The 12,921-nt window shown below is 34.1% G+C and overlaps 1 protein-coding gene across 5 annotated transcripts in view; it reads right to left on the reverse strand.

Annotated features, from left to right (window-relative positions):
- Positions 1-7,914: 7,914 nt before the first annotated feature.
- Positions 7,915-12,921, reverse strand: part of IKZF2 (IKAROS family zinc finger 2) — a gene marked incomplete at both ends in the record, with an annotated part of 157,474 nt that continues 152,467 nt past the window's right edge. For all 5 annotated transcript variants that reach the window (XM_084231842.1, XM_084231843.1, XM_084231841.1 and 2 more), the window contains one exon: positions 7,915-8,639. In XM_084231842.1, the coding sequence (XP_084087968.1) occupies positions 7,915-8,639 (725 nt within the window). The remainder of the gene's footprint in view (positions 8,640-12,921) is intronic.

A 12,921-nucleotide genomic window follows, 5' to 3' on the forward strand; every position in this document is an offset into this window, starting at 1 on the left:
ATACATACCTCTTAGATTTAAGGATAAAATAAAATGCATATGAAAATTATATATACATATATAAATATCTATGTGTGTGTGTATATATATATGTATATATATGAAAATCAAAGATAAGGATCTTTAACAGACAATGGGACACTTTGTGGACTACATAACAATGAGAGGGAAGTCTACTGATTCACAAATGTATCCCAACCTCTGGGTCAGGGAGTGTGGCACATGTACCCCCAATGGCAATGATAACCTAAATAAGCCCGACACTATTCAACAGTTTGGTCATCTATATTTGGAAGATGTGTTTGTGTACAGAATTTCCACCAGAAATCTTTTGTAGCAAACTTTTTATGTCAGAAGTTTATTTTATTGGTAAAATATTAAATAATATACAGAATTAAAAACTGCACTTACACTTTTGAGAAGAAATAAATCTTGGACAAATTATATGCTTGTTCCTGAGATTCCCTAAATTTATTCCAGTAGCTGTGCACTCAAGACAGTACAAACCTTTATAATATAATCCTTTTCACAAAGTATTACAAAGTTTCTGCAGCTTCTTTAGTTGTACACACATACAGACACACACTCACACATGCATATACAACACTCATACACGTATACACAGTACCCACATACATGCACAGAACATGTATGTGTGTGCATTAAAAACAAAGAAAATACAAGTCCCACTTTTAGCTTGCAGTGATAAAACTCTTTAGTGGAGGTCTCCAAATTGGTATATAGCAGAGTGACTTGTCACACAGCTGCAAAGACGTTTCAGTATTATTCATAGTAAACCTCATTTTCTGAGGTATGGTATTTAGCCTTAAAAAAAAACTACATTACACTGAGCAAACCTGACATACAAGGTCTGAAATTTTAATTTTACATATATTTTATATATATATTTCTTTTTTAAACAATAATTTTTATTTTCCCAAATTATTAGTTTGAAGAAAAGAGGTTTACTGGTTTGACCTATTTTTTTTTTTTGCATCTAACACTCAAAATAGCCTAGAAACTGTCAAGCAATTAGTTTTTAAAGTAGTCTAATTACCTTTGGTATTGTTAAAGAAAAAAAAATCTAGAATGACCAAGACACATACTGTACAAATGCAGTAACTGCCTTTAAAAGAAATGCCAAAGAACTGTTATCTTTTAACAAAATATGTATTTACATTACAGCAGTTTTACTACAGGGACACAGGTATAAAAAAAAACAGCATATTACATATAAATATGTATGATAAGAAAAATACTTGTTACTTAAATTTGTATGAAAACAGGAGTGCTCCAAGTAGTTCTTAAAAATGTTCTCCAACAGGTGATAGGCGAGTGTTTAAAATCGAGCTAAGTGCTTGGCTTTTATTTTAAAGTTCATTTCCAAAAGGAGAAAAATGAGTTAAAAATTATTACGTTCTTAATTTAAAACACTGGGCAACGATCTAAGAATAAATTCAGTCGTTAAGAATTTCAACTTCAGGACACATTTCTCAGTCAAAAGATTACTAATTTCAATGGAAATTTAACTTAAATACAGACACCATGAGATCAGACAAGTAGTTTCCACATTCTCTTTTGACTGGGAGGTTTTTTTTGTCTTTGCTTATTGTGTCCGTTAACTAACATAGCATGATTTTGAAAGGTTTCTGCTTGTCATTAACTAATGAAGAAGTCAGAAATGAAAGGAAAAAAAAAATTCTTAAGACTTCAGGGAAAGTATTGCACTTGTACAGAACGAAAAGAAAAATAATTTTTAACTAAATAGGAGAAGCAGTCATTCTGGGATAGTAATAACACATGGTCTAAAAAATTCCAACTAATAAGAGGAATTATGGAGCTTGGAGAGCGCCTCCAAACCTGGGATAGTATAGTATTGTTAAAGCATTTTCTCCCAGCTGGGAAACAGTTAAGACTTTTGCTTTAGGTTTTTAATATCTCTAAATACTTGCAAAAAATTGTTTACTCTCTCACAATATGTTTTATGAGGAAAATCAAATCAGAACACAACATCTAACAAGAAAGGAAGGCAAACATCCCCTATTATGATTATATAATCTCTGAAGTCATATTTTAGGAACCCAATATTTGAAAGTAAAGGATTATATAGCTTACTATTTTTAATCCAGCTACTTTTCCTTTTAATATAAAACTACACTTGAGTATAAAAATATGTCAGCAGATTATACAGCCAACAAAATCACACGCAAAAATTAAGACTTAAGAGACCAGTGAAGTGGAAGAGTTGACCTAATCTTCAAACTAGCAGGGGGAAAGAGAGGCAGAGGTATCTAGAGACAAAGATAGAAGGGACATGGAGAGAGAGGAGTAAAAAAGTGGGGTAGAACTGACAAATTTTGAGAAGCGATAACAGAGAGCTTCACAGAACGGGAAGTGATTTATGTTCAAAAATCTCAGAGTGCTTGACAGTCAAAGTTGTTTTTTTTTTTTTTAATCACAGTTTCAAAAATTGAACTTCTTAAAAAAAAATAAAATAAAACAACAAAAAACAAAACCCAGAGTCCTTCCCTTGTTACAGTGTATTCATTAAAAAAACCTATTTCCAGTAGATTAAATTAAGTAGAATCCTGATTAAGTGCATAGTAAGGGATTCAGCGACCTCCACTTGTTCAAGAAGCTTTTCTTTCTGTGTGTCACTTGAGGTAATCTGACGGGCCCAATTAACTGCAAAGTGGCTTATCTGTACTTATGAAGTTATATGCTGTACTTTATGTGGCTTAGCAGAGGGCCTCTACATTTTATATTTTATTCACAATAAAAAGAACATCTTAGAAAACTAGTCATCCAAGTACCACTCTCTGTAAGGATTAAGGTTAATTCACAACAAATTTATACATAAAATATACAAATGCAATGTTATGGGAGAAAAACCCCATAAATGGAATTAAGAACTTATTTCTAAGAGTGCATGTGAAAAATATCCACAAACTTACAGTAACAGCAAGAGAAAACTAAAAAGCTAGAAATAGAATGTTACATAAAAACCTTGTGGAAATTCCAAAATTTTAGGTTTCTGCAATAAATGTAAAAATATTCAAGGTGTAATTATTTGGCCTAGCAATATACTATGATAAAAAGAAACACTAGCATATCACAGCTTCTTGGTCATATGACATTTGCTTTGTATAACAAGCAGCTCTTATTTTCTTTTTAAAAGCTGTCATATCCTAACACATCCATCGCAAGTAATACACAACCATGGTAGGAAACCATTTCAGATTATGCTTTGGAGAATAGCAATGTGATATGACTGTTGAGTTTTGTTTCTTTCAAGAAGGAGACCTGCTTCTTTACATTATTCCAAAAAACATTAACAGATTAGAAGACAGAGGTTCTAAGACTAGCATGACACTAGTCTATAGATGAAATTCCAAAATAATACTGCATTTTATTGACCAAAACTTCCACTAATAAAGCCTTGCATGGTATTAGAACTTATTCTTCCCTAAAAACAAAACATCATAATGCAATTCACAGCTAAAATTTCCTTCTACCTCACATTTGATCTGCATCATCTTATAATGTTACTGATAGGATCAAACTAAAATGATACTAAAAATCTGTTTTTAAAGTTTCTTTTTTCTTTAACCAGCTAAGCTGAAAGTCTCTGTATTGGAAATGAACAGTTTTGCCCTAAGAAAATGAGGATGAATTATATAGTACTCAATTTTAAGTGGTTTTTAAAAATACATAAAGTGTTGACAGCTAACCAACACTCTCAATGCATTTTAAAAAGGCACCAATATAAAGAAAGTTTATAAGTATTTAATACATTAAATTCAGTATTTTTAGAGACCAGTTACTGTATATTTTAATTATTTTGCAGAAACTGGACGTTTAAAAACATTCCTAAGATAAATTCATTATATACAAATGTCAATTTCACCCCCACTTTTTCTTTTGGATTAGGGGAAATTTGTTTTAAGAATAATTTTCATACAGATAGTACTTACTAAAATAATATATAAAATATAACTAAGTATGACCATAGTATAACTCATTCCTTCTTATAATATGAACAATCCAAAATTCAAAAAATAATGTAGCCAGTACCTCTTAAAAATCTAAGTTCTGTCTTAAAACTTGGGGCAAGAGAATATTTTTTTATTCTGTGTATTTGCAGCTTTTTAAAATTCTTTTTTTCCACCTTAAGGAATTATTTAGAAGGTTGAAAGAAATAAGATTCAGAAAATAAGTAAAGCAAAATTTTCATCTAAATGCTTCTCACTGATGTAAATTTTATCAAACATTCATAAAACATAAAGGCTATGTGGTTTTGAGAGGTGTACAACTTAGACACAGAATGAGTAAAAATGTAAGTTCACTAAAAAAACCTTGGCTTTCTCCATATACCAGCAAGAAAAACTATGAACTTTTTTCTTTTCTATTCAAAGGTAATTTGTATTTCTTTCACTTTGGAGGTTTTATCAAATCAGCTTTAAAGTCTTTTTATTTTGTTTTTGTTTTTCATTTGTTCTTGTAGGTAGATAGAGAAGACTCAGTTTGTGAACAGTTCTAAAGACACTAGAAAATTCTTTAATATTTCTTAATACAGTCTTGGTAAAGTAGGCCTAGTAAATTGCTCAGGAATTAATTACAACATTAATATGCTCTTGTCATACATCTGATTACTCTAATTGCTTCTTTCCGTGCATTTTCTTTGAAAGAGTGTGTACAGACACACATATACACTATGATGTGTTCTTAAATTGAATATATGTAGGAGAGACACTTCCTACATTGCATTCAAATAGAAATGCTAGGCTTTTATTTTCTCATATTGTTCCACCAGGAAATTATCAATGAGAAGTTCAAAAATCTCAAACTTTCTTCCAACCTGCCTACCAGTCCCCCTCACTGTTTTTAAAAAGTCCAATGGGAATGGCATTTTAAAAGTGATTTACCAGTATTAGGGAGAAGCAGCCACTTTTCCAACAGGAGCTGGAGATAAAATTTGGGGCAAAATTAGGACAAAGCAATGTGATGAATTTCTGAATTTTTGTAAAACTAGAAAACACAGTGGCTAACCCATTTTTCTGCCCCTCAAATACTCTCTGTAAAGTGAAATCTCACCTAAATAAACTGGGCACACAATTGTTATGTAAATCTTGACTTAAATGGTGTCTGACCCTCATATTTATTTTTAGGTGCTACCACTTGTATATTTCCTTTAGGGAAGAAAAGGCATGCAAATATAACCATCCAGAGTTTCCCAAAGCACTGTGCCCACAAACATTTCTTTCTAACATAAACATTGAACTGACCTTGTCCTTACTTATCCCTGCCACATCCTGATCTATCTTAACCTCTATCTGTTCCTTATATTATGAAGCTAAGAAAGGGTAGGTATACACTTACAGCAAATACACTCTCACAAACATTAAGTTTCTTCAATATAACAGGTTCCCCAAAAGGTGAATTTAGAAAAGGAGAGTGTATTAGTACTGTCTTTTTAGGGACACTACAAAACTCTTTATTTCCATCTAGATTCCATTTCATCCCAGGGCAGGTACATGGGACATGGTTACTCATACAAACAAGAGAACCAAACCAGTAAGCAGGAAGAGAAGTCAAGCTGATGCCAGCAGAAATTCACACACAGCCAGTTATGAGCATACTGACTGGCATCCAAATGTTTCCTTAATTTGCAGTAAAACACAACATCATTAGTCACAAATTATCTACCTTTTTCCAAAAAGAAAAAAAAATCCAATTGTTTATGAGTAGTTAGGGTGGGTGGGACGAGGGAGTCTCAAAAGCATGCATGACCTTGAATAAATTGTATGTTCACAACGTAGCAAAGCATGCAGAAAAAAAGTAACAACTGACATTTATTTAAATTATTATTTTTCACATCTGTGTTTTGGTGCATTCTCTTAGCCTTAAAGGAACAGTTTGAATATTTTTCCAAAAATAATCATGACAGGGGTCAGTAAGAGGGAGCTGAGTTGTAACCATATTGCCTAGTATTATTGTGTTACTGCTCCAAGTTGCTAAAGCAAGCAGATAGTAAGGTAGAAAATGAGTGCAAAACAATAATGGGCTAGATTTCCTCTCTGTCCAGTTGTTTAATTCTCACATCATTCTGTATTATGAAACATAGTTTCAGAATCCTATTTAACTATCATTTTTTTTTTTTAGAATAGTTATCGGTTACTGCTGAATCTCAATATTCATAAGTAGTATCAGGCAATCTAGTCATGGCCAGACCTGTGCCCCTTAAAGACAGGCAGTGAGTTCTGCCTCCCTTTGTGTCCCCCAAAATGATTTAAATTTATCTCACTAGTCCCTCCCTTTTAATGCTGCTGGGATGCAAAGGAAAAAAAAAACAACAGAGCACCCACATAAATGAAATTAAAATCTGCACATGAAATATGGTAACACATCATCATGTGTGGATTAAAAGAAGAGAAACTGTGTACTAAAGGATCAAGTTTCATCTCTGTCAAGGACTTACAATTAGTTGAATGATTCTGAGACCAGAACAGGGTCACTTTCACTTAGAGGTTCTATCACATTCTAGACTCCAAAAAGGGTCAAAAGAAACTTTATGTAAAGCTCAATGTACATGCTATAAGCAAGTTCCCTTTACCTTGCACCAACAGTAGTAAATATTATTAGTGATGAAATGCTAGAATAAATAGCCCTACTTCCATATTCTTTCAGGGTTCAAGTTACCACATTTTTAGATCAAATTAGCAATTGCACCGAGAAGATTTTGAAAGTAATAATAGCCTACAGCAAGATTTTTTCTTTTTAAAAAAAACTTCCACTGGAAGAGTAAAAGATGAATGGACGATGGACAGAACACTGGGTGGTCACAGCTTGAAAAAAAACCAGTGAAAAGAGAAATACCAGAAAAGGGATTTCTGAGTGGGTTTTCCCCCTACTGTTAGCCTAATTATATTTTTCTGCTGACTGGTTAACACTGATTAAATGCTGATAAAGTGACAATCATACTTTTAGAAACAAATACATATACTATGCTGCCATCATATTACAACTTTAAAAGAAAACTTCCCAAGCAAATTTATGAAAAGTAGAGGTCCCTTCTGGAAACTATTGACTGCCTCTTAGCCTCTCTTAGACCATATGTTATCCTGAAAACTAGATAAAAATACTATCCATTAAAGGTGTTAAAAGTAAGGCTGCCAGGGTGTCTATAAAATGCCAGTCATCAAAACTATGGAAAAACAGTGCTTAAGTTTAGAAAAATAACATCAGAGGACCTCAGATGTATCGTAGGTGCCCTTAACTACCTGTAGTTTAAAAGTCTGCTCTATGGTACAGTGTATAACATACCTTATTATAAATTCCAGGGAAAGTAAACATAGAACCCACAACAACTCATTCGAGGAGTTATCACTGAAAATAGCAATGTTTTTGTGTTCCATGATTTCTAGAGGATAAAAAAAAAGTTTACACTTTGAAACAAATTCTTCTTTGAAGAGTAAAATTACTTACACCTTTTTAAACTGTGAAAGTCCCACCCAGAAAATTCTAAATTTTCCTGCCTGCAATCACCCTGAACATCAGTGGCAAATTAGAATCTCTTAGGTGAATCTGTATGAATCAAGTGATTTTTTTTTTCCCAAAGCATGATATGCCTTATTATCTATGCATGGCAGAAATGAACTGCTCTTAAATTCCCACAAAATAAACAAGCCAAGTTATCAAGAAACAAAATCCCGTCCCTTCTCTCTTCTGTTTCTTCCTTACTATAATTAGGCAGAGCAAATGACACTGCGTCCACAAAATAAGAATTAATGACAGTAATAATATTAAAAAAAATAAAAGGTATGTCAACATCTGAGGGCAGGTGGGATTGTAAGTGCAGTATTTCTTCATGTGCAGTTCTTTACTTCATAGGGGTCCCCTTTGGAATGAAAAGGCCTAGTGGAATGTGTGCTCCCCTCGAACAATATGTGATGAAAACTCGTAACGGTCCTGGCTTCTGTAGCCACAGATGTTGCATTCCAGTGGGTCCCGGTAGCCATGGCAACCCATATGAATGGTATACATGACATGGTCTAGGAAAAGGACTCGGCAGTGCTCACACTTGAAGGCCCTAATCTGTTCTCCTTCTCCATTGAAGACCTTGTAGATGTCCTTCAGAGAGCCCTTAGGTGCCTTGGTGGTATCCAAAGCTTTGACATCCTCCTTTATGTAAGCTGGGCTTTGTTTCCTCTTGGGATTTAAGGCAGGGTTTCCTTGGTAGGACTGGTGGTCATCATGGCTGCTTTCTGAGTCAGTAGAATCCAGGCAGCTATTGCTGGGAGAGGCCTCTCTTTCCTGGGGTCGACTCTTTGGTCTGATGAGAGAGATAGGGCCATCCATGTTGTTTTCGTGACTATCAGAGGTTTCCCTGCTAATGGGTCTTTCTATCCTATTTGGATGATAGACCTGAGAATAAGCTGAGCTTATAACTGGGGCCACCTCAGCGATTGTGCTTGGCGGGTGCTGCATCAGAGGGTGAAGGGCCTCAGCTCCAAGGTAGGTGATTGCATTGTTGATGGCTTGGTCCATCATATGAGACTGCATCAGCTCAGCCTCCTTCTCATATGTTAAGTTCATATCAAAGTGAATGTCTGGGTAGCTGAATCGCATGAGCTTTTCCCCTGAAAAGTCAAGTGAGAGGAAAATTAAAAAAAAAAAAAAAAGAATGCATAAGACTGGTGATCGGATCACAAATATAAAAGTACAAAATGATCACCTCCACTTTACATTATATGGCATATCTTATACTTTAGATTAAACATTTGGAATTTTCAATTCTGTTAAGACTTACAAACACTCTTAACCTGTGAAAAGGATTAGTAATGAAAACTTCACAAGCCATTTGTATTTGTTCTAATGTCACTATGAAAATGCATCTATACTGAAAGATATGGTTATCTTATTTTCATTCTCTATTAAAGTTTCCATGTGTCTAGAGCTCAGTGACTACAGTGGGAAAAAGAAATATCTGCTGAGAGTAAATCAGAGCCAATGTTTGCTTTTGCATATTTTAAACAAGCTACAAAGTCACAAAAGCACAAATGATCTGTTATCACTTCTGTCACAGCATCCGTTGTGTAGCGTTAATTTAGTTGAGTAACTGTTATATTAGAAAAACCTTACAGAGCCAATACATGTCATTATGGAGGATTCAAAATGATTACTATTATATTAAGTTACTATTAAAACACCACTAAAAGCTATATAGTCTGATAAACAAAATTTAGGACTATTTGAGGAGGTTTTTTCCCCCAAAAGACCTTGCTTATGAGCTTGGGAAATGTTATACTTCATTGTTTTTGCTTTTTGAAATGGTTATTTGCTCATTTTATATTACCCCTTTCTCATTTGGATGGTGCTGATATAAATAACCATTATTAGTTTTCCATGCAGGATGTGTGCATTTATCCCTTTAATATTTACATCAACAAATTTAATTTTACTTCAGTATTTTACTTCAACATAATATCTAATCATTAACTGTGTAAGAGTTTTGGTGGGTAAAACTGGAGAAATAATTTTAATTTTTTTCTTCAAATGCTGCCAGTATTATATCCAAATGTAATTTGGATAGAATAATTTATCTTTAAAAAAAAATTGCACTGAAACAATTATCTAGATACTCAAACAGATAAATCTTATATATAAATATTCATTGAAAATATAAATAGATTTCTTACAAATGGTTTAATATGTTATGGGTAGATGCCCAACTTACAATATTGGATAGGAAATGTTGATCTGCTGGAGCTGCATTATGGAAAAAGTACTTTCAAGTAGATAATATTATTTCAGATTTGAAGAAAGAGTCCCAAAGTGAGATCAAAGTAATGTAAAGATGTTATCTCAGGGTATCCAATTTAAGATATTGCAATGTCAAGTGTTTCAAAGTTAAGTTAGACATGCCTAATCTACCTTCCCAAGCTGTTTACAATTTAGAGGGCGTGGTGACAATTTAGGGATCATATATTGTAGTGTGATATGTGATATGGGGGTCAAATAAGAATATGTGACTTATTTTGGAGTAAAGGAAGACTTCTTAAAGGAATTAGCATCAGAGAAAGAAAGTGATGGCAAATATTAGCCAAATGAAGTAATGCATAGGTGGAACAGCTAAGCAGGAGAGCTCAAAGGCAAGAGGGCATGACTTTATTTAAGGTATTACTTATACTTCCATGTGACTGAGAGTGGAAAAGGTGAGAGAATAAATTCAGGTAACATATGCTCATTCAACAGCTAAGGAATTTGAATTTGATCCTGAGGGTAATAAGGACTAAGGGGTTAAACAGGGAAGTGACTTGACTAGGTATGTATTTAGCAAGACTATTTAGGAAATTGGAGCTGTAAAGATTTGGAGGCCTTAACTAGTACAATGACAGTGGAAATGGAGAAAAGTTAATGGCATAGAAATAAATTTAAAGAATACAGTTCTCTAAATTGCTCATTTTATATCACCCCTTTATAGGGTTTGATGATTATCTAGACATGAAGAATGAGACAGAGAAAGAAGTGTGAAACCCAAGTTTCTGGTCTGAGAAACTTAGTGGATGGTAAAGAGATAGAAAAGATGATGAATTTAGTTTGAGGAAGAACTATGAGTAACAGACATGTCCAGTAAGTACTGAGATATAGTCTCAAACTCAGGAGAGAGATCTGACGTATGAAAGATGAGATAAAGATATGAGAATCATCAGCTGATAGACAGCAACTTCTGAAGGGAGTAGATAGTATCAGCCAGACATTAGGTAAAGTGTGAAGAGCAGAGGATCAAAAACAAAACCTGCAGCAACACCCAAGATTTTTATGTCTGCCCAAAGACCAAGGCATTCCTGCACTGACTGGGCTGCATGTTTTGAGAAAACGGGCCTTGCTCTTCATGGAATGAGGAATGTGTAGGGCCAAAGGAATGTGCCTATCTGAAGCTTATTCCTTAGATTATACTCTGGGTACTCAGATCCCAGAATTCCTTGCCTAAATGGCTCTGAGTTTGTGACAAGGTCAGCATAGTCTTCTTCATGGGTCTATCCTCCTAAGAACCAGTTGTGCTGCTGATAAGCACACTTGGACCTTGTGATATGCATGTGCAATGTGAAGATTTGAATGTGCAAACTGAGGTGTTTATACACCTTTTGGCACTGAACAGACCATAGAAACATGGGGCTAAAAGAGGGGCCTGACTGCAGGCCAGGAAATGGTTCTGATCATGCTGCCAAGGTCTCAGAAGAATCTGAGCATTATATATTTATTCAGACTCATTCTTCCAAGTTAGGAAGGTAAAATATAACAGCTTGTTCATTTAACTTATAATGACAACATATTTAAGCATATGAATGGAGAGCTCCCTGAGTACCTTTGCCCCATTTGCATAGTGGCTACTTGGGGTAAATCCTTAAAGAAGACAGAGAAAGAGAAGTCGGAAAAGCTGGAAAAAATGCAAGAAAGGTCAATGTCATAGAAACCAAAGGAAGAGTGTTTCAAATAGAATGGATGATCCAGTAGTGACAAATGCTCTCCAGAACTTGTGTATGATAATCTAAAATGGAGCTACTGGATTTGGGAATTTTGAAGCTAGTTCTGACTTAAATGAGGACAATTTCAGTAGAGCATAAGGAAGAAAAAGCCAACTGTAAAACTGGGGAATGTGTGGAAAGAAATAAATTAGAGAAAGTAAGCATAGGAAACTTTAACAACTCCATCTCTGAAGCAAAGGAGAAAGTAGGTAATAGCTAGAAGGAGACTTGATTTTGAAAGGTTTTTTAAATGCTGAGTGTTTATCATAATAAATGCTGAAAGTAAAATGCCAATTAGAGGGGAGAAGTTGAAAAAACAATTTAAAAAAGAGAAAAAATGATAGTGTAAGGTATTTGGGGAGGCCGGGATATGAAAATTCCAGATCATAAGAAGAAGGATTACACTTACTCAGAAACAGAGATACTTCTTTCATAGAAACAGAGAAAAAAGAAGAAAATATTCACATGGAGGCACACAATCCTATAGAGTTAGTGATATTGCACTGTAATCATTTTAGCTGTTTTTCACTCTCTGAATCTAGACATATCATCAAGGAATCTCATTTCTTGGTCATGTTTGCAGGAAGTAAAGAAAGACTGACATGGCCACATGGTGAGCAGGAGAGAAGATGATTCAGGGATGTATTAAAGGAGGAATGGACAACTGATATTTGAGATCAGTTATTCATTTATAGTGACACCAATCTGTATAAAGCTGGGGTTTTTCTCCAAAAGTTCTAGCATGTATAGATATGGAAGAGAAGCTTAGCTGGCTGCAGTAGAGTGGGGTTCACTAAGAGAAGGTAACAGGAACCAAGGCAAGGGCATCAAGAATCTTAGAAGAGTGGCAAAGTGGTGAACCATGAGATTTAAGCTGTATAAGAAAAGAAAGGAGGAGACTAATTTAAAAAGTTCATTGGCCTGGACTGTGTGAGAAGGTTGAATAATACTATTTAACTTGAAGGACAAAATAAAAAGGAATTATAGTTAAGTGTATCAAGATGGAATTCTTCATTTCAAAAGACATCATAGAAACAGTTCCTGTAGGATTGGTATTACTGACAGGATAAAATCTAAACAAAGAAATAGTGTTATCAAATTCTTAATAAAAATCTAATGCCATTCATTTAAGACCATATGATTATTTAAAAAATCTGTCAGTCTTTTCTACAGAATGTAATCAAATCGAGAGTAGCTTTTCTACATCACAATAAAAAATATCAAAATATTACAAAGAGCAGAACAACCTAAATTCCGAAGACAGAAAGCATAATAATTTGTTTCCTAAGTACTATATGGTTGATTATATAGACAGTTAATGGACATTCATTAATCAATGTTAAAGTTAGATGAACTGAGAGTAAAAACAGATAATTATTCAAAAAAAAGTGGA

The sequence above is a fragment of the Talpa europaea genome (assembly GCF_964194135.1).
Source record: "Talpa europaea genome assembly, chromosome: 1".
In the NCBI taxonomy this organism is placed as follows: Eukaryota; Metazoa; Chordata; class Mammalia; order Eulipotyphla; family Talpidae; genus Talpa; species Talpa europaea.